The sequence below is a fragment of the Stegostoma tigrinum genome, chromosome 40 (assembly GCF_030684315.1).
Source record: "Stegostoma tigrinum isolate sSteTig4 chromosome 40, sSteTig4.hap1, whole genome shotgun sequence".
Taxonomy (NCBI): domain Eukaryota; kingdom Metazoa; phylum Chordata; class Chondrichthyes; order Orectolobiformes; family Stegostomatidae; genus Stegostoma; species Stegostoma tigrinum.
The window spans coordinates 10,168,263-10,187,461 of record NC_081393.1 but is presented as its reverse complement, the minus strand read 5'-3'; the positions used below and the strand labels follow the sequence as shown (position 1 = coordinate 10,187,461).

The window sequence follows — 19,199 nt, the reverse complement described above, 5'->3', positions numbered from 1 at the left end:
CAATCAAAAGTTAACTTCTCCTACCCTAGGGCAGTGAGGCCAATTGTGGTGACTCAACCACCAGCCTGTTTCTGATCATCTAATTCTAGCATTAGTTTAGATTGATCTTGAGATGTTCCAGATTATATACTTGACTTTGTCAAATGGGACAGCTCGAGCCTTAAATGAGAAGAATCTTCTGTGCTTGTGGAGTGGCATCACCTTCTCAAGTTGGCTGCAGTTCATGGTATGATTTCATTGATGAATGAAGAATCTTTTCCTTTTCCTAGATGCCTCATGAGTCAACAGTTGATCACGCTCCACAGGATATCAGTTGCATGGAATCTTTGCTGGAGAATCAAATGAACAAAATCGAACTTACCAATGGGAACCACCAGGTCAGTCAGTGTTTAGGCCTGCCTACCACTTCCGTCTCCACACCCATAATAGCCAATGTCATGCCATTTTAAGAACATAAGAGGAGGAGTAATCTATTTGACCCCTTATGCCTGCCCCTGCCATTCAAAAAGATTGTGGCCAATCTGTCCACGCTTCAACTCCTCTTTTGTGCCAGTCTCTTACAGCCCTCAACTCCCTGATATTCCAAAATCTATTGACCCCCCTTTTAAATACTTTCTGTGATCTAGCCACCCCATCTCTGCAGGGGACATAATTCCAAATCTTCACAATCCTCTAGGAGAATAAATTCCTTCTCATCCCAGATTTAAGTAAGTGTCTGCATATTCTCTGACTACGTTACCAAATTCAAGATCATCCCACATGTGGAAACATCTTTTGAACATCTCCTTTGGCGAGCTTCTTCAGCATTGATTATGTTTCTGCATGCTCACTTTTTGTGTTTCATGCACAAGCACACCCAGTATGTTGCATTTTTGTGGAGTCTGTTTCCATTTAACTAATGGTCTACTGCCTCAATCTTCTCAAACAAAGTGCATGACATCACAGCTTCCCTTCATTAAACTTAATTTGCTGCATTTTTGCCTTTTCACCTACTTACATGCACATGTAGATTCCTTATGCCCTTTTCACAATATGCTTTCTCACCTATTTTTGTGTTGTCAGCCAATTTGGATATGTTACAATCTACCCTTCCTTCATAATAATTAACATAGATTTTAAATGATTGAGGCCCAAGGACTGATCTTTGTGGCATCCCACTCATTGCATTTTTCCAATCTGAAAAGGACCCATTCACCCTGATTGTGTTCAGTGTGTTAACCAATCCTCTTTCCATGCTAATAACTACCCCCAAAGCTGTGAGCTCCTAGATTGTGCAATAATATTTTATGTGGTACCTGACTGTTTGCTTTTGGAAATGCAAATACAGTATCTACTCTTTGTTAAGTTTGCTTGTTATATCTTCAAAGATATAAACCTCTAAGGCTATTTTCCTCAAAGAACTTTAGCAAATTCATCAAACATGATTTCTCTTTGACAAAATTACGTTCACTCTTTTTATAAACTTTAGAGTTCTTGCGATTTGTTTGCCAAGTTACATTCAAAATCAATGTCTCCCTGTTTATTAACTTCTCCGTCATCTACTGCTGGATCCTAAAATAAACCCAATCCTCTGGCTGACCACCCATTTTCACTGCTTTATATGCCTTAGTTTTGATTAGATACTGTCTTTGACCACCTTTGTTACCATGGATAATTCTTCCTTCTCATCGCGTCCTTTTTTTTTGACTGGAATAACTTTTTGCTGTATATAAAATTCATGCTCAGTTGCTATTCTTAGAATAAAGGTATCATTAACCCTTCACTGTACAACATGTTCCTCTATTGGACATCCTTGATGATAACTGTGCTGCTCTTCCTCCCCCAGCTCCCTCACAGCAGAAATACTGTGACACCTGCCCTTCATTCAGTGAGATAGATGTTGGCTTTGCACTGCACCGTTGGTATTTGTGCAACATTTTAATTTTTCACTGTTTATTTGATGCCAACTTGAAGGTTGTTCAGTTAAAAATTTCACTTTTATTCAACATTTAGGCTTGTTGGCAAAATGATGGAACTGATACAAGCGTGGAGGAGGAAGAGAAATGAACAAATTGCAAGTTTCTTAAAGTGGTAATGAATTAGTCTTTTGGTGTTTGGGAAATATTCCCTACAATGTATCCACTGACAACAAAAACATAATGACCCTCAAGAATGATTCTGATCCACCTGATAACTCATTGTGACTGTGTGATCTATCAAGGTCTGTGTGCGAGTTCATCTTTCAAACATCAATTCAGGCTGACCAAATAACTCTTCCTGGAGGCTGCACACAGGCAGTAATGGCCAGAATAACAATGGCAACAAACATTTAAAGGAAACATTGATTGAAAAATTTGAATTAAGATAGGGTTTAAAGAATGGAACAATTCAGTCTATATGATATTCACATCACATTACACAGACTTCATAAAGTGTCGTAACATTGTGACTGAATACCTCAGGAGTTGTCTGTCATTTACAAAGTATTGTACTATTTCATACTCCTGCACTTGAATGTTTTCTCCTTGAGTTATTTGAAATTTTCTCCCAAGAGGTAATAAATGATGTTGCTTCGTTCAGATGAAGACCTGATCCCACAAACACATCCTTCCCTTGACACCAAAACGTATGGCTGGAAATCTGCTGCATTATGGAACACATTCAAGTCACGGAGACAGCAGAGAAGAATGTAGAGAAGGACATGTCAGTTTTGGTGAAAGTGAAAGGAAATGCTTTGTGAAAATTCCTTCAGAGTGTATGATCCATTTTCTGGAGTCTTTACCCCTTATTGCACTTGTACAGGATATTTAGAGAATATATTTGAACTCTCTCATTCCAAGAACCCTGAAATTATTGATTTCCAAAAGTTCAGAGAAATTTGTATAGATGTGATTGAACAGATGTTATTCAAATTGCAGTATCTGAAAACATCTCACAGCAAAAAGGGTTTGGGCTGAAGATTTGAACTGAGGTTTGAGGATGTGAAATTTAGGATGATGTAAACCAAACATTGAGATTTCCACGTGTTAATTTCTACTTCTAGTTGACCACTAAAGATTGAAGTAGAATTGAGCCAGAGAGCTGTATGTGAATTTACTTCAGTTATAAACATTTTCAGTCAATTGAGTTAATGAAAAATGGTTCGAATCAGAGTCCCTCTATAAAATTTGAAAATAATGTACAAGATAGCAAGTGTTATCCAGCCTAAAATTTTTAATTTACTCAGGCAACAAATTCCAAACAGACTTTTCCCTGTAAAAATAATAGTGCCATTTAGTGTTGATATTGTGTTTGTGTAACAGTTACAGATACAAAGGTTTCTGGCGTTTCAAGGTACGTAAGACAACAGTTGGAGTTAGGTAGAGTCAAGACAGTGTGGAGCTGGAGGAACACAGCAGGTCCGGCAGCATCAGAGGAGTAGGAACGTTGACGTTTCGAGTCAGAACCCTTCTTCAAAACTCCTCTGATGCTGTCTGATCTGCCGTGTTCCTCCAGGTCCACACTGTGTTGACTCTGACTCCAGCATCTGCAGTTGTTGTTTTCTTTGATTCTTTAGTTGGAGGTAGGTCGCAAAGATTTTGTTTTGTTGATTGTTATAGGAACATCTGACATTTCATGATGCTTTTCAAAATGGTTTGATATTGACCTTTGGGATTTTGTTTTTAATTAAAAACATTTTCAAGAAACCAAAAAGATGGAATTTTACGATCTGAATGAGATATTGCTCTTCGGTCAAAATTGTATGAATCAATCCTAAAATGGACAGGTGGCCATCATATTGTATTGCATATGGGTCAAAGTCACGATGAAACAAAATTTGGCCATTCAGTCCTTCAAACCTGTCCCTAGTTGGTCAAAGGATTGCAGATCAATTTCTTAACGTCTTCATTATGTTCGTACATTGCAGTTGAAAAGATTTACATGTGACTGTGCGACTGCAACTGAAAAAAATTTGGACAAAAGCCAGTGTGTCACAACATTGATCCTGGGAGATTTGGAGAAATTGTACTGGGCACTAAATTGCCAAGTTGTATTTTCTGCACAGTTTGATGAATGCTCCAGCCAACCTGCTTTGGGATATTTGGGGCATTACATTTGCATCTTTCTGTTGCATGACACTGTTGAGTAAACAGTGTTGTCTTGGAGATTTGCACGCTGAGGAAAATGTTTTAATGAAGCCCCAATACTGCTATTTTCTGCAGATAGCGAAAACTGAAGTGCAGCTCTTGCTGTGGTTCTGTTAGCATGTAAATAATGTATTCCCCTTGTAGTCTGTTTTCAGGGGAAGGTCTGGACTGTTCTTCTGAATACTTGAGATTCGGAAGATTACAAACGAAAACTTTAAGTGCTGTATGTTTGTATCAGTGTCTGAGGGGCTGAAAGTGTTAACATTGAAGGAATCTATGGGAAGACAATGATGTCATACGGAGATTAGTTTACATTTGAAAGAAAAAAGGGCGTAGTGTTCTAGGCCCCCTCGTAATCTCTGAGGCTGAAACCCCTTCTGAAAGATTTGTTGCGATATATGTAATGCACCCTGATTACTTTGGTGGCACAGATATTTCAGCCTTAACTAAGTTTTCCCTTCAGACCAAAATATTACTGTTACATGTCATCTGGTCTAATGGTACCTTTGTCAATCATCATATGTTTGTAATTGGCCTGATTGCATCTTTGCAACATGGTTAATATTTTTTGCTGCCAACTGCGAAATAAACACTGTTCCCAACTCTCGGTCAGTTCCTTTTACACACAACCAATACTATTTTCATGTGTGAAACTATTTTTTCAAAAAAACTGTGACTCAACAGGGTCTCTTGCCTCTGAATGAGAAGTTTCAGTGCCAGAGCAGGCTAAATCATAGAAATTAAGGTTTATGCTTCACCAGCACAATCCTAAGGGACTGTTCCATTGACAAAGAATTCCCAAGCTATAATTCTCTTTCCTGGTCCTCATTACTTTTTCCCCCAAGGCGAGACGTGCAACATTAATTATTAATTCCTGCAAGTTCCAGGTCATTCAAGACCACATCCCAACCTCGTGTATTGGACCAGAGATGGTAGGAACTGTGCATGCTGGAGAATCTGAGATAACAAAGTGTAGAGCTGGATGAACACAGCAGGCTAAGCAGCATCAGAGGAACAGGAAGTCTGACATTTTGGGCCTAGACCCTTCTTCAAAAATGGGGGAGGGGAAGGGGGTTCTGAAATAAAAAGGGAGAAATGGGGAGGCGGATAGAAGATGGAGAGAGAGACAGACATGTCAAAGAGATGGGGATGGAGCCAGTAAAAGTGAGTGTAAGTGGGGAGTTAGGGAGGAGATAGGTCAGTCCAGGGAGGACGGACAGGTCAAGGGGGCGGGATGAGGTTAGAAGGTAGGAAATGGAGATGAGGCTTGAGGTGGGAGGAAGGACAGGTTAGGGAGGCGGGGACAAGCTGGACTGGTTTTGGGATGTCACAGTGTGAAGCTGGATGAACACAGCAGGCCAAGCAGCTTCAGAGGAGCAGGAAAGCTTGACGTTTCAGGTTGGGACCCTTCTTCAGAAACGGGAGAGGGGAAGGGGATTCTGAAATAAATAGGGAGACAGGGGTGGGGGATAGAAGATGGATAAAGGAGAAGATGGGGTGAGAAGAGACAGACAGGTCAAAGAGGCAGGGTTGGAGCCCGTGAAGGTGAATGTAGATGGGGTGCTAGGGAGTGGATAGGTCAGTCCAGGAAGGACAGATGGGTCGGTGGGGTGGGATGAGGTTAGTGGGTAGGGGATAGGGATGGGGCTTAAGGTGGGAGGAATGGTTAGGGAGGTGGGGACAAGCTGGGCTGGTTTTGGGATGCGGTGGGGGGAGGGGAGATTTTGAAGCTGGTGAAGTCCACATTGATACCATTGGGCTGCAGGGTTCCCAAGAGGAATATGAGTTGCTGTTCCTGCAACCTTCGGGTGGCATCATTGTGGCACTGCAGGAGGCCCATGATGGACATGTCGTCTAAGGAATGGGAGTGGGAGTGGAAATGGTTTGCGACTGGGAGGTGCAATTATTTATTGCGAACCGAGCAGAGGCATTCTGCAAAGCCGTCTCCAAGCCTCGGCTTGGTTTCTCCGATGTAGAGAAGGCCACGACGGGTACAACGGATGCTGTCTACTACATTAGCAGATGTGCAGGTGAACATCTGCTGGATGTGGAAAGTTTTCTTGGGGCCTGGGGCGGGGCTGAGGTGTTGTGGCAGGTGTAGCACTTCCTGCGGTCGCAGGGAAAAGTGCCGGGTGTGGGGAAGGCTGGAAGCGAGTGTGGAGTGGAGATGTGTCAGCCTTCCGGCTCCTCTGATGCTGCCTGCCCTGGTGCGTTCATCCAGCCTCACATTTTATTATGTCGTGTATTGGACAGCTTTGGAAGCATGCGCAGAGCTTGCGCGGGGCCGGCGGAGGGAGCATGCAGATTGTGCTCCTCCCCGTGGCAGGATGACGCAAACGCATGGCTCGTCTCCTGGTTCCGGGGCGCAGGCGCAGTGCAGGGCCTCCGGTCAGCGGTAGGGCCATGCGTTGCGGGCAAATTGTATTGTCGGTGTGGCTGTGCGTTCAGCTCGGCCTGTCCCACGGAATCTACTTCCACATCGGGGAAACTGAGAAAAAATGCTTCATCGAGGAGATACCCGACGAGACAATGGTGATCGGTGAGTAGCACGACCTGAGGCCGGCGCCATTGGCGTCGAAGTGGTATCAGCTGGAAAACAGCCCCTTTGCCAGAGTTTGGAAACCCTTTGGGAGGGAGAGTGCCCCTGACTGGCTGGCACTGGCCATCCTCCCCCTCCCTCGCTGGCTGGCACTGGCCATCACCCCCCCCCCGCCGACTGGCTGGTACTGGTCATCACTCCCTGATATCACTGGCTGGCACTGGTCATCACCCCCCCCGGACTGGCTGGCACTGGTCATCACCCCCTGCTATCACTGGCTGGCACTGGTCATCACCCCCCCCGGACTGGCTGGCACTGGTCATCACCCCCTGCTATCACTGGCTGGCGCTGGCCGTCACCCCTCCTCCACCACTTTGGTGGCACTGGTCATCACCCCCAACATTGGGTGGCAGTAGACATCAACCCTTCCCCCACTGGTTGGCACTGGTCATCACCCCCACCTAACTGGCTGGTAGTGGTCATCATCCACTGTGCTTGGCTGGCACCGGTCATTACCACCACCACCACCCCCCCCCCCCCCCCCCCCACTGGCTCTCACTGGGCATCACTCCCAGTTACTGCCATCATTTTACACGCACACACACACTGCCTGGCACTGGTCATCAGTACCCCCCTCACTGGCTGGCACTGGTCTCACCCACCTTGCAAGCTGGCTCTGATTATCGTTACCCCCCCTCACTGGCTGCCATTGATTATCATTGTCCCCTCATTGGTTTGGTCTGATCATCCCTCTACTTACTGGCACTGGTCATAACCCCCACCCATTAGCTGGCACTGATCATCTTCCCACCCCTCCATGGCTGCCATTGGTTATCATCCCTACCTCATGGGCGGGCACTGGTCATCATCTCCCCAATCCTGTTAGCTGGCACTAGTCATCAGTCCCTGCTGCCATCCTACCCCCACTGGCTGGCAATGGTCATCATTACTTCATCAGTGGCTGAAACAGACTATCACGTACCCCACTTGCCTAACAATGGTCACCACCCACAACTCCCTGGCTGGCACTGGCCATCACCCACCTCACGAGCTGGCACGGGTTATTATCACCCCTCCCACTGGCTGACACTGGTCTTCATTACCCTTTCACTGGCTGGTCCTGCTCAACACAGCTCACCCTGCTCCCCATCCCAACACTTTGTGATACTAGTCAGCAAACCTTCCCCAAATTAGCACCGTTCCCCAAATTGACATTGTTACAAAATGACAAGACATTGTGCCCTCCATCTGGCTCGAAGTCAGGTGCACTCCCCAGGACTCGATGATGGACTTTGTGTAACCCAGGCTTGTGACCTGCATGCTGGCATCACCCCAGGTATCCGTACCTATATTCAGGAATTCATGCCCTTTATGACAACTTTTGAGAGGATAGTGTATTCTATAAAGGCTGACACCAGTTGTACAGAAGATGGTCTGAAAGTTAGCCAATGAGCCACCAAATTTCTGACATGTAAGAATGCGACGACTGAATCAAATGGATGTTATAGAAATGCCGAGACAGTAAAATGTCACTGGGGAAGGGCTGTGGTTTCAAGTCACGCAGTGAAGGTTCTTTTTGAATATCAAAGCCAGGCAATTTACTTGATCTGAGTTTATCAACTGTGTAACTTTATGACACTCCCCATTGGGTAATTTTTATCGTATTATCCGCCTAGGCAATTTGCATTGATGTATGACTGAAGTCAATTCTTGATTTGTGAATTTTGCTGCGTAATGACATCATTTTAATTTTAAATGCGTGCATGTAATGTATCACATGCTAGTGGCTGACTTTGTCAGGTTCAGTTGAGATTATGGATTATCAAGCAGTGTGCAAAAATTGAGTTCTTCTAAACTGTCATTTCCATTCCTTGTGCTGCATTCCCTGCTGCTGCTATTGTGTAACCCATGTGCCTTGCCTTCCATGGACAAGGATCTGCAGAATGGTGTTCTGGAGCTACTTAGAACAATTTCTGGGAGAGGCAACATCAATAAGATGTAATCATTGAGAAATACAACACCGAATTCAGGAAATAAATCTTTAGCCAGAAGGTTGTTGGACCAGAATATGCTACCATAAGCAGTAGTCAAAGTGAACAGCATGAATGCATTTAAAGAGATGATGTTGAGAAATTCAGATAAGTTTAAACTCATTGGCTGAATGAAGTCGAGTGTACTGTAAAATACTGGCAATGACCTCTTGGCTGTATTTGGCTGTTCAGTATGTTGAAAGTAACTGTTTCTTTTAATGTTTGATTCAGGTAATTACCGGACTCAGCTGTGGGATAAGCAGTCAGAATCTTTTCTGCCCTCCACCCCAGGTTTGGGGATGCATGTGGAAGTGCGGGATCCTGACTTCAAGGTATAATCATCATGGATTTTGGATGTTTACATCAGAGGTTGGAATGTAATAAACATCAGAGCTGTCCTTGTTGGAGGAAAGAATGTTTGAGTACTGTACACAAATTACTTTGATTAGACATTATACGATATTGTTCTCAGCAAATTACATTTGCATGTAATGTTAAGTTACAGATTAGTGTATGAAAGGAAGCAATTAACTGCTGATTTGATGCGGCTGACTTTGTGTTGTCATTTACTGAATGTAGAGTTTGAATTGAAAATTGTCTTTTGCTTATCTGAGGGGCTTTAGTGTAAAATTACAGACTGTGTCAAACGTTAATGGTGTGTTGGTGTCAAGTCCCTGTAATTAACCATGCTAAACACGTTTTAAATATTCTACAGCTTGCTTTCTTAAATACGAGTCTAGGTACAGATAATTGTTTTATCTCATCAAGGGTGTGTAGTTTCAAATCTTAAACACAACAACATGAAAATGATCATCTTGTTCAACACTGGTATATAACTTCCAAGCAGTGTTTCCTGTGTCATGATCTCAACTGTAATAATGTAGAATTCAACTTGGAACTGTATTTCTAAGCACAACTGGAAAAAAATCCCAGTGGAAATGCGGAACAAAGGGATCAGATTAATTCACAATAATTGGAGCAGAGCTCCTCTGATGGGTAAAGCAAAGATAGTCAGAATGGCAGGACTACTCAGCACCTGACCTCTTCAAAACCCTGGCCCAAACTGGGACAAATGTCATGAAACCCAGACAGAAAGTAAAGGTGACTGCCTTTGCAATCAGGGCATTGTTGGGCAGAGTAGCATCATTGAGCCTCAGCATTATAGAAGTCAATGGGAAATCGGAAAAATTCTCCACTCTGCAGTCACCCCAAGCACATACTTGTCTACTTATTAGGGCCCAGTCATTTCGAATATTGATACAGTAATTCATCAGACTAGTGTCCTTACCTTGAGCAACTTTCCTGCTGCCATAAGGTCAGAATTTGAGTTCTGCACTGATGATTGCACAATGTTCAGCAGCATTTGCACCTGTCAGACACTGAAGCGGTCCCTGTACTTGTTGAGCGAAACTTGGACAACTGCCAGGCTTGGGCTGATCATTGTCAAGGAGCACACAAGTGCCTGACTCTGACCACCTCCAACAAGAGTGAATGTAATCATTTTCCTTGACTTTCAATGTCATTGACATCACTGAATCCCATGTGATCAACATCATCACTATTGACCCGGAAACTGTACTGGCCCAAGTCGTATCAAGACAAGAGCTGGTCAGAGGTTAGGAATCCTGTAGCAAATAACTTAGTTACTGACTCCTAGCACCTGCTCACCATCTACAAGGTTTGAGTCAACAATGTGCTGGAATGTTGTCCATTTAGCTTGAATGAGTGCAGCTGTTGGAACACTCAGGAAGCTTCATCCCACTTTATTTGTACCCTACCTTCAAGATACACTCTGGCCACGACCATAATGGTCGCAGCACATACAAGATGCACTGTAATAACTCATGCATGCATCTTCTGCAACCTGTACCACAAAGAAAGATGCGGCAGTCGATGAATGGGTAAACCACAACATGTAAGTTCCCCTCCAAGCCACGCACCGTCCTGACTCAGGCCATCACTCTTCAATGTTATTGAGTCAGAATGTGGGAAATCCTTGCCTAACAGTACTGAGAGTATAGCTACTCCAGAGAGAAGGCATTCTAGCATAACCTTCTCAAGGATGATTAGGGATGGGCAACAGAAGTTAGCCTTGCCACTGATGTGCACATGCCATATGGAATTTTTGTTTTGAAATGTTAGTCCGATAGATTTAGAAGGCCTTCTTGAGGTGGCTGATATCAGCTGTGAAGACATTGAAAGAATTCCTGTAAGTTTTAACGTGTTTACTTTAGAGAGAAGCCAGCTTATGGCTTGACTTCTGACTTTATTCCAGTGCTGAGTAACAGAAAGTACCTGTGAGCAGATGCAGTATGAATCTGTGATAAAATAGTAGCTGTTACATTTAGAATCACACTCCAGAAAATGTCAGTTCTCAAGGAAACCAGAATAGTGCCTGAACGTCATTCAGCCATGAAAACTTATTATCAGGTTTAAAATTAAAAACGAACAGGAGATCGATTCTTTGAAATAGCTGCTTGCTCATTTGTGTTTTCTGTCAAACAGAATTGGGAAATTGTGTATTTTTTGACTTCTCCATTGTTGACCGACTGGTTCTTCCAATTTTAGGTTATTCTGTCCCGACAGTATGGCTCGGAGGGACGATTTACCTTCACATCGCATACTCCCGGTGAACATCAGATCTGCCTGCACTCCAACTCCACAAAGATGTCCTTGTTTGCAGGAGGCAAGCTGGTAAGAATTGGGCATTGGATGCACCATCTTAAAGAAAAAATTCAGTTGCTGATTTTGTTTTTGTTCTGAAACTGATGTAAGTACCTTGTAATGGACATAAAATATTGTATACTTCAGGTGTTGGACCAGGTTTGGGACTCAGCTAATTATTAATTTGAGACTACAATAATTTGCACATTTGTGCTTTACTGCTGGTTGTATCATGTTTTGTTCATCAAGTGCTGTTGAGAGATTTGCCACTTGCTCTTTGTATAAAGTTTGAAGGAGTCCTTGAGTGCATAATATCCGGCATTTACATGAATACATTGTAAGAAATAAATTTTTCTCTAGAGGCTGGCAATGATACGTATGCAACATGGTGGCTCAACATTGCTGCCTTACAGCATCAGGAGCCGGGGTTCGATTCCACCCTTGGGTGACTGTGTGGAGTTTGCATATTCTCCCCGTGTCTGTATGGGTTTCCTCCGGGTGGTGCAGTTTCCTCGAGGTGGATTGGCCATGTTGAATTGCCCATTGTGCTCAGGGATGTGTAGATTAGATAGATGAAAGAAGGATGGGTCTGTGAACTTGTTGGGCTGAAGGGCCTGTTTCCACACTGTATGAATTCGATGAATACTGTGTACATTACAGTTTAGCTTATTGACTGTCAGATGAGAACCCTTTTAAGCACCTTACACACTCTCAAACACGTCAGGCTGTGGGCTTCTAACAAAATGCTTTGAGTGTGAGAACATGTTTCTAATTGCTGATTCTTGCTGGTTATTTTCCTTCCATCAAACTTGGTTTAGTTTTGCTCTGCTGTCATTGTCCCACAGAAGGCACGGTTTCTGTTAGTACTTCCGCAGCCTATGTTTTCATGGCTGTGCACAGCTTGTGTGAGACTGAGTCATACAGACCAGGCGTGAATAATCTCCAGTCTGTGTGGATCAGTACAAAGCCACTGATTTTAACTAGGAGCTTCTTATCAGCTGTGGCTCATTTGGTTGGACATATTCCTGTGAATCATTTGGTTCCGGTTATGGTGCCCACACTAGGGCTTAATCACAAAAAACAAAGCTGCTGATTAAGTGCAGGACTGAAGGAACAATGTGTTGTAGGAGGTATTTTCTTTCAGATGGAATGTTGTATTGAGGCTTCTTCGATGATTGAATGTTTAAAAAAAAGGCACTATTTTATAGAAGAGCGGAGGTTTACATCTGAAAAGAAAAAGTCAAAGAACTGCAGAGAGTGGAAATCAGAAACAAAAGCAAACATTGCTGGAAAAACTCAACGGGTCTGGCAGCATCAGAGGAGAGAAAGTAGAGTAAACGTTTTGGCTCCAGTAACCCTTCTTCAGAGTTTCTGCTGCCAGACCTGCTGAGTTTTTACAGCATTTGGATCCTGGCCTTCATTCATCTCACATGTCATTGCTGTTTGTGGAGTTGACTGAACAAAATTTGGTTGCCACATTTCCTGCATTGCAAAAGTGACTATACCTCAACTAACATAATACAATGTGAGGCTGGATGAACACAGCAGGCCAAGCAGCATCTCAGGAGCACAAAAGCTGACGTTTCGGGTCTCTCTGATGAAGGGTCTAGGCCCGAAACGTCAGCTTTTGTGCTCCTGAGATGCTGCTTGGCCTGCTGTGTTCATCCAGCCTCACATTGTATTATCTTGGAATTCTCCAGCATCTGCAGTTCCCATTATCTCTGATACTACCTCAACTAACAGCTCATTTTCTTCAAAGCTTTGAGAGATGTCCAGTGATCATGAAAAATGCTGCTTAAATGGAAATCATTCTGTTTTAAGATGTCACAATTGCTGACACGCATTAAGTTCAAGAGAGAGTTGTTCTGCTCCTATTCATTATCTCTGGCCTCACTGCAGCACACAGGTTACTGGACGAGCAATCCAGAGGTCTGGACTCAATAGTTTACATCCTGTCACAGAAGCTGAGGAGCAGTCCAATCTAGTTAGTTCAATAAATCTGGCATAAAATACTGATATCAATTAAACATCCTCTGCAGTACAGTTCAGGGTGAATGACATGTGGTGGCTTTGCCCGTGACACCTCCACCGCATAAGAGAATAAAAAAAGACTACTTCAGTGAAGGCAGGATTGAGCTCAACAGTGTTTGATGATCATGCATTGTCTTGCCCCATATTTAGTAATTGGCACTTGCATAAGGTCATGTTGTACAATAGAGAGACCTAGGGGTTCAGACACAGAATTCTTTGTGGTTTGCATCACATTTCGATAGGGCGTTTAAGAAGACCTCTAACAGGCTTGCCCTCATTTCTCAGGCCACTGAGTGTAGGGATTGGGATGTTAGTTGAGGTTGTACAGGACATTGGTGAGGCCTGCTCTGGAGTACTTTGTCCATTTCTGGTCCCCCTGTTATATGAAGGATCTTATTAAACTGGAGAGGGTTCAGAAGAGATTTATCAGAATGTTACTAGGAATAGAGAGTTGTGTAGGCTTGGACTTTTTTTCACTGGAGCTTCAGACTTTGAGAGGTAACCTTGTGGAGGTTTATAAAATCTTGAGGGTACAGATCAGGCGAATGGCAGGTGTCTTTTCCCTCGGGTGGGGGATTTTAAGACTTGGGAGTATATTTTTAAGGTGAGAGGAGAAAGATTTTAAAAATAAATGAGCAGCAGTTTTTTTTACACAGTGTAGTTCATGTGTAGAATGAACTTCCAAAGTGGTGTATATGGGTACAGTGACAACGTTTAACAGTCACTTAGATCAGTACATGAATAAAAGATGTTTGGCGGGATGTAAGCCAAGTGCATGCAGATGGGGCTACTTTAATTTGGGATTATAGTTGGCATGACCTGGTTGGACCGAAGGATCTGTTTGCGTGCCGTGTGACTCCAAAACTCACTCAGCATGTATGCCAGTAGAAATGCATTGGTGCCTCATCCTTGAGCATGTGTCTTCAAGAAAGGCAAGTGTGGTGGAATGATTATGGTATGACAGAAGTAAAGTGTAGTATTTCTTGTATACACCAGTGAACTTCTTTATCCCTCTGTCACCCTTATGTTTCAGCGAGTTCACCTAGACATCCAAGTGGGGGAACATGCCAACAATTACCCGGAAATTGCTGCAAAGGATAAGCTGACAGAACTGCAGCTGCGAGTCCGGCAGCTGTTGGACCAGGTTGAGCAAATACAGAAAGAACAGAACTACCAGAGGGTGAGTGAGTGAAGGACAAGCTGTGCACCAGGAATTTAAAGCTGCACCCTGCCCTTACCCGAAAGTACAGGGATTTTTTTCTGGACTGAACTGCTGGGAAATCAGACCAACAAATGTTTCTGTGTGGATCAGAATGCAGCAGCATGAGTGTTATGGATCTCAAGCTATCTCGGCAATATTTAACCGAGACAATAATCTTGAACAACTGCAAAATTGAATTTTGTCCAGAAACAGATTACATGTAGGAATGTATGGAAACAATATTGCAATAGTAATTGAATATGACTTATGCACTAAATTTATTGAGCTTCTTTAGTGCACTTCCAACTAGAATATGGTGGTTTTAATTTTTTTCTACAGGATATGGTTTATTGGTCTCTCATATAATAACTTGTCCTGAGACTGCATTTAAACCATTTGCAAGGTCTTGTATTCGTATAAATCATTTCACCAACTTTACAAGGTGCTGTCTGTTTTCACACAGAGTTTCTGGCCCATTCTGACTAGATATCCTAAATTAGTCTGGTCCCATTTGCCTGCCTTTGGCCCATATCTCTTTAAACATTCCTCTTCATATACCCATCCAAATCCCTTTAAAGGCTGTAAGCTTACCAGCCTCCACCACCTCCTCGGGCAGCTCATTCCAGAAATGCACCACCCTCTGCGTGAATAAGTTGCCCCTTAGGTCCCTTTTAAATCTTTCCCTCTCACTTTAAACCTATGCTCTCTAGTTTTGGACTCCCCTTGACTATTCGCCCTATCCACGCCTCTCATGATGTTACAAACCTCAATAAGAACATCCCTCAAACTCTGATGCTGAAGGGACAATAGACCCAGCCAATTCAGCCTCTCCCTATAGATCAAACCGTCCAACCCTAAAAACATACTTGTAAGTCTTTTCTGAACCCTTTTAAGCTTGATAACTTATTTCCTAAAACAGGGAAACCAGAATTGAATGCAGTGTTCTGAACATAGCCTAACCAGCAAATAGTAAACTGTGCATTTAGTCTATGCTAGCTTTTAATTACTGCAGTTACGAGTTATTTTTCAGGTCTGGGATTGATGCCAAATTTTCAGGTTCACAATAACTTTCTATTGTGTTTTATTTTGCTTCGCAGTTGAAGCAGAGACTCTGTTGAGTCACATAAGCAGTGGTAGCCTCCAGTATCTCAGTCACGTGGCTGAGCCAAGTAGTGAATATTTGGAAGCTCATCTGTGGAGAGTATCAAGCTGATCAGACATGCACATTACAATGATGTTTTCTGATTGCATTCAAGAGCAGAAGCCTTTGGAGATTTCCCTGCTGCCTACCTAGCCCAGGGCTGCAGGACCCCATTCACGCACTCCATGACAAATAGAAGTGCGTATTAAATTTAGGACGTGGAAACAGGCAGTTTAGCCCAACCGAGTTACTTGGTCGTCACTGCCACTTCTTTGTGACCTGCTGCCCTAAAATGATCAGTTAACTGAGCCCAGACAAACAACTGAACCTGAGTCCTTGACTCTGTGATCTTGCCAACTGAGCTTGCCTCTTTCTTCCTACATGATAGAATGTTTCTACACCTTAGTGTGTGGCAGATTTTCATTCTTCTCATTTTTTCACTACTTCTTACAGTACAGGGAAGAGCGATTCCGGCAGACGAGTGAAAGCACGAACCAACGAGTCCTGTGGTGGTCGATTGCGCAGACAATTATCCTCATCCTCACTGGCATCTGGCAAATGAAACACCTGAAGAGCTTCTTTGAGGCTAAGAAATTGGTGTAGACACCTGTCAGGAATATGGCGACAGACTCAACCCTCAATCCTCAGTGACTCGCTATTTAATGTAACTTTACATATGTTGTACTTGAAGCTCTTCTAGAAATCAATGGGGGTGATCTTTGATTATGTATCTTCTTATTATGGTAACTTGACTAAGGCTGTCATGGAACAGTTCATGCAAGGATCCCATGTATTTGAAAAAAAGGTGTTACTTCATAACTTAACTGGTCATTGTTGATCGAAGGTGGGAGTTGTTCCTTGCTTATCATGTGTTTCAGATTTATGAAAAGTCACAGCAAATACTTCCAAATAACTTGATGATTTCAAAGGGTCCTTCTTATTTGCCAAGGTTTCAAATAATATTGCCTGTGAGGAGGTTTCAAAGTGTTTAGCATTCCTGGCAGAGATTTGAGTTTTTGATTGCATCATTCTGCATTTGTCTGTGAGAGCCCAGTTAATGTTCGTCTGTCCAGCTCATAAATTTTATTTGCTGGGAGTCTGGCTAACTTCCCATCATTTCTTATAAACTGACAAAGCTGCAGAAACAAATGTCACACAGGTTTTTGTTTTAAATGTATTGATGAATCTATATTGAAGGGAAGAAACTTTTGCTGCCACTTTATGATAGGTAACCCTTGAACCCATATTTGTTTGTAGAATTGTAGAACTCAGAACCACCTCTACCGATGATTCCTGGTCCCTCTTTCTGAGGAGAATCGCATGGTGAAGGCTTAGGCTCAGTGATTAATGATTAGTGATTAGCTCTGCCTGCTTTGGGAACTGTTAGTTTTGTGTGTTGAGTAATGAGGGATATGGAAGGGAATCCATAGGTATCTTCTCACACTTGAAGTGACCTTTCTTATTTGAACAAAAGGGCCTGTTTATTTTGTGCAAGGATATTAAAGCAAAGCCAAAGGGTCTTATTTTAACTCCCATGTACCTATTATAAGGTTTGGGGATGTGGAAGGCTGGAGCTTTGTATGGCATTGACAGGAAATGAATGATTCACCACTGAGACCTCCATAGTGGCAGTCCTATGAGATTTTAATCCTTGGGGCTCAGCTGCACAGACCATGACTGTCTCATCTGAATTGGGAATGTTAAATGGGATTAGACAGGCGGTCGCCACTTGGGACCCAAACTGATGGTGCCTTACAATGAGATTGCAAGTTGGCTAGATGGGGATGGTTTGGTGTGGTATAATTAGGTAGAGAAATAAGGCTGTTGTGGAGCAGTGGTGGTATTCCTACCTCTGAGCCAAGAGGCCCACGTTCAAGTCCCAGCTTCTCAGAGGTGTGTAAAAACATCTCTCTGAATGAGTTGATTAGGTAGAACATATCTAGGCTAGTGATAGCGGGTGTCAGAGAGAAGGTAACAATGATACCTCCAATGACTTCTTCCGGCCACAACTTCTCATCTGACCTTGCCACGTTTCCTTCACCCAGTCTGTGGGTTAAAATGCCAATGATACCCCATGACATCACCACTCTGCTAGTTTACAGGAAGTGATGCTGTTGCTGTCTGCTGGGTGTTCAAACCATGGGGAAAGCAGTTGGGTCACTCAGGCTGGTGGCTTGGCAAGTTTGTACTGCTTGTTAGCTCAGATTCCACCAGGCATACAAGAATTAAAATTATCACTGAACCTTGTTCTTAATTGCCTTAAGCATATTTAATCAGAGCTCAGCTGTGAACAGCATTGGTCAAGAATTTCTCTGAATTCTGTCGGTTGCCAGCAGCCCCTCTTCAGCACTTGCTGTGTACCATTTCCTGCGTTGTCGCAGATTGTGTAAGATGGAGCTGTCATATTGATGTTATGTGATACGTTGTGTTAAGAACCTGTGATGTTTAGTGGAATGATGTCTGCTCAGACAGAGGACATTGTGGCACTGAAATATATTCAGGTGCCTGTGTCCTGAGAATTTGCTGCTGGTTTTACTCAGCTGTGGTTAGTCCCATCTCTTCTGTTCCCCTACACTGGGGCCCTTTTGACACAACCTGTTGCATCATTGGAATAGGGAGTTAACAACACTTAAAATAAATGTCTTCAGTAATATTGTTTTGAAACATATGCCTGTGTACTTTATTGATTCAGAAATACATTTTTACGGTTTGTCTATGCATTTGGAGAATCTTGCCTCAAAATAATATTCTCAGTATTAACTGAAATTGAATGCACTCATGCATTTTTGATCTTTTCAATGAAGATGTTAAACTGTTTCAGGCATTTGTTAACACCACCAATAACAATGATTTCAAGGTTCATAAGAAACCTCAAGACAGACAGAAGATAGCATTTTTTTTCTCCCAGGTAAGACTGAGGAAATATTTTAACACTACAGTTTGATTTAGAAGTGGTGAATTGTGTTCTTCTACCTCGGGAGAGTCCTCCATTGCAACAGCTAAAGGTTCTATCTCGAGGAAACAGCAGGACAGCACATTTGAACAGAGCAAGGTTCGAAGCATGAATATGTGACAGAGTTTCCTGTATCATGTGATTTCTCACGGTGTTGGAGTTCAAACAATATCAACTCTGGGCCTCTAGATTGGCCTCAACGCTTTCTGACTGCTGATGGGTGGTTATTACAGTTGGCACTGTCCTCAGGATGTGAACCACCTGACTTTTCATCTCTCCAATGACCAAGTTATGAATTTCCAAAGTTCAGTGTTAAAACTGAACTGCTGATAATGTTTCAAAGACATTTGTCATGTTATGAACCAGTAATAAAATGTTATTTGATGAATACCTTTTATTTGATTCTTTCCATTCTCTAGGTGCCAGTACCGGTCTTCTCGCCCAGTTTTTTAAATGGTGTTAGCCGATTGTTTTGTGTGAATCACCATTATTTTCAGCTTGCAGCAGAAGTAAACAGTCAGATAGGGTTGATTT

The 19,199-nt window shown here is 42.9% G+C and overlaps 2 protein-coding genes across 4 annotated transcripts in view; both read left to right on the top strand.

Moving 5' to 3' along the window:
- Window positions 1-4,703, top strand: part of LOC125448102 (cytosolic purine 5'-nucleotidase-like) — a 48,100-nt gene extending 43,397 nt beyond the window's left edge. For all 3 annotated transcript variants that reach the window (XM_048523140.2, XM_048523139.2, XM_048523141.2), the window contains exons 17-18: window positions 270-377; window positions 1,993-4,703. In XM_048523140.2, the coding sequence (XP_048379097.1) occupies window positions 270-377; window positions 1,993-2,046 (162 nt within the window). In that variant the 3' untranslated portion in view covers window positions 2,047-4,703. The remainder of the gene's footprint in view (window positions 1-269; window positions 378-1,992) is intronic.
- Window positions 4,704-6,451: 1,748 nt separating this feature from the next.
- On the top strand, window positions 6,452-19,053 carry LOC125448107 (transmembrane emp24 domain-containing protein 4). Its single transcript, XM_048523148.1, has 5 exons — window positions 6,452-6,645; window positions 8,907-9,007; window positions 11,244-11,369; window positions 14,404-14,550; window positions 16,166-19,053. The coding sequence occupies exons 1-5, from the start codon at window positions 6,510-6,512 to the stop codon at window positions 16,313-16,315; spliced, it is 660 nt and encodes a 219-aa protein (XP_048379105.1). The 5' UTR covers window positions 6,452-6,509; the 3' UTR covers window positions 16,316-19,053.
- Window positions 19,054-19,199: the final 146 nt, after the last annotated feature.

Excerpts from the sequence above, each read along its gene's own strand:
- LOC125448107 (XM_048523148.1), top strand. The coding sequence starts at position 6,510 with ATGCGTTGCGGGCAAATTGTATTGTCGGTGTGGCTGTGCGTTCAGCTC. Across the intron at positions 11,370-14,403 it reads TGTTTGCAGGAGGCAAGCTG|CGAGTTCACCTAGACATCCA; the intron begins GTAAGAATTGGG and ends CTTATGTTTCAG. Across the intron at positions 14,551-16,165 it reads AAGAACAGAACTACCAGAGG|TACAGGGAAGAGCGATTCCG; the intron begins GTGAGTGAGTGA and ends TACTTCTTACAG.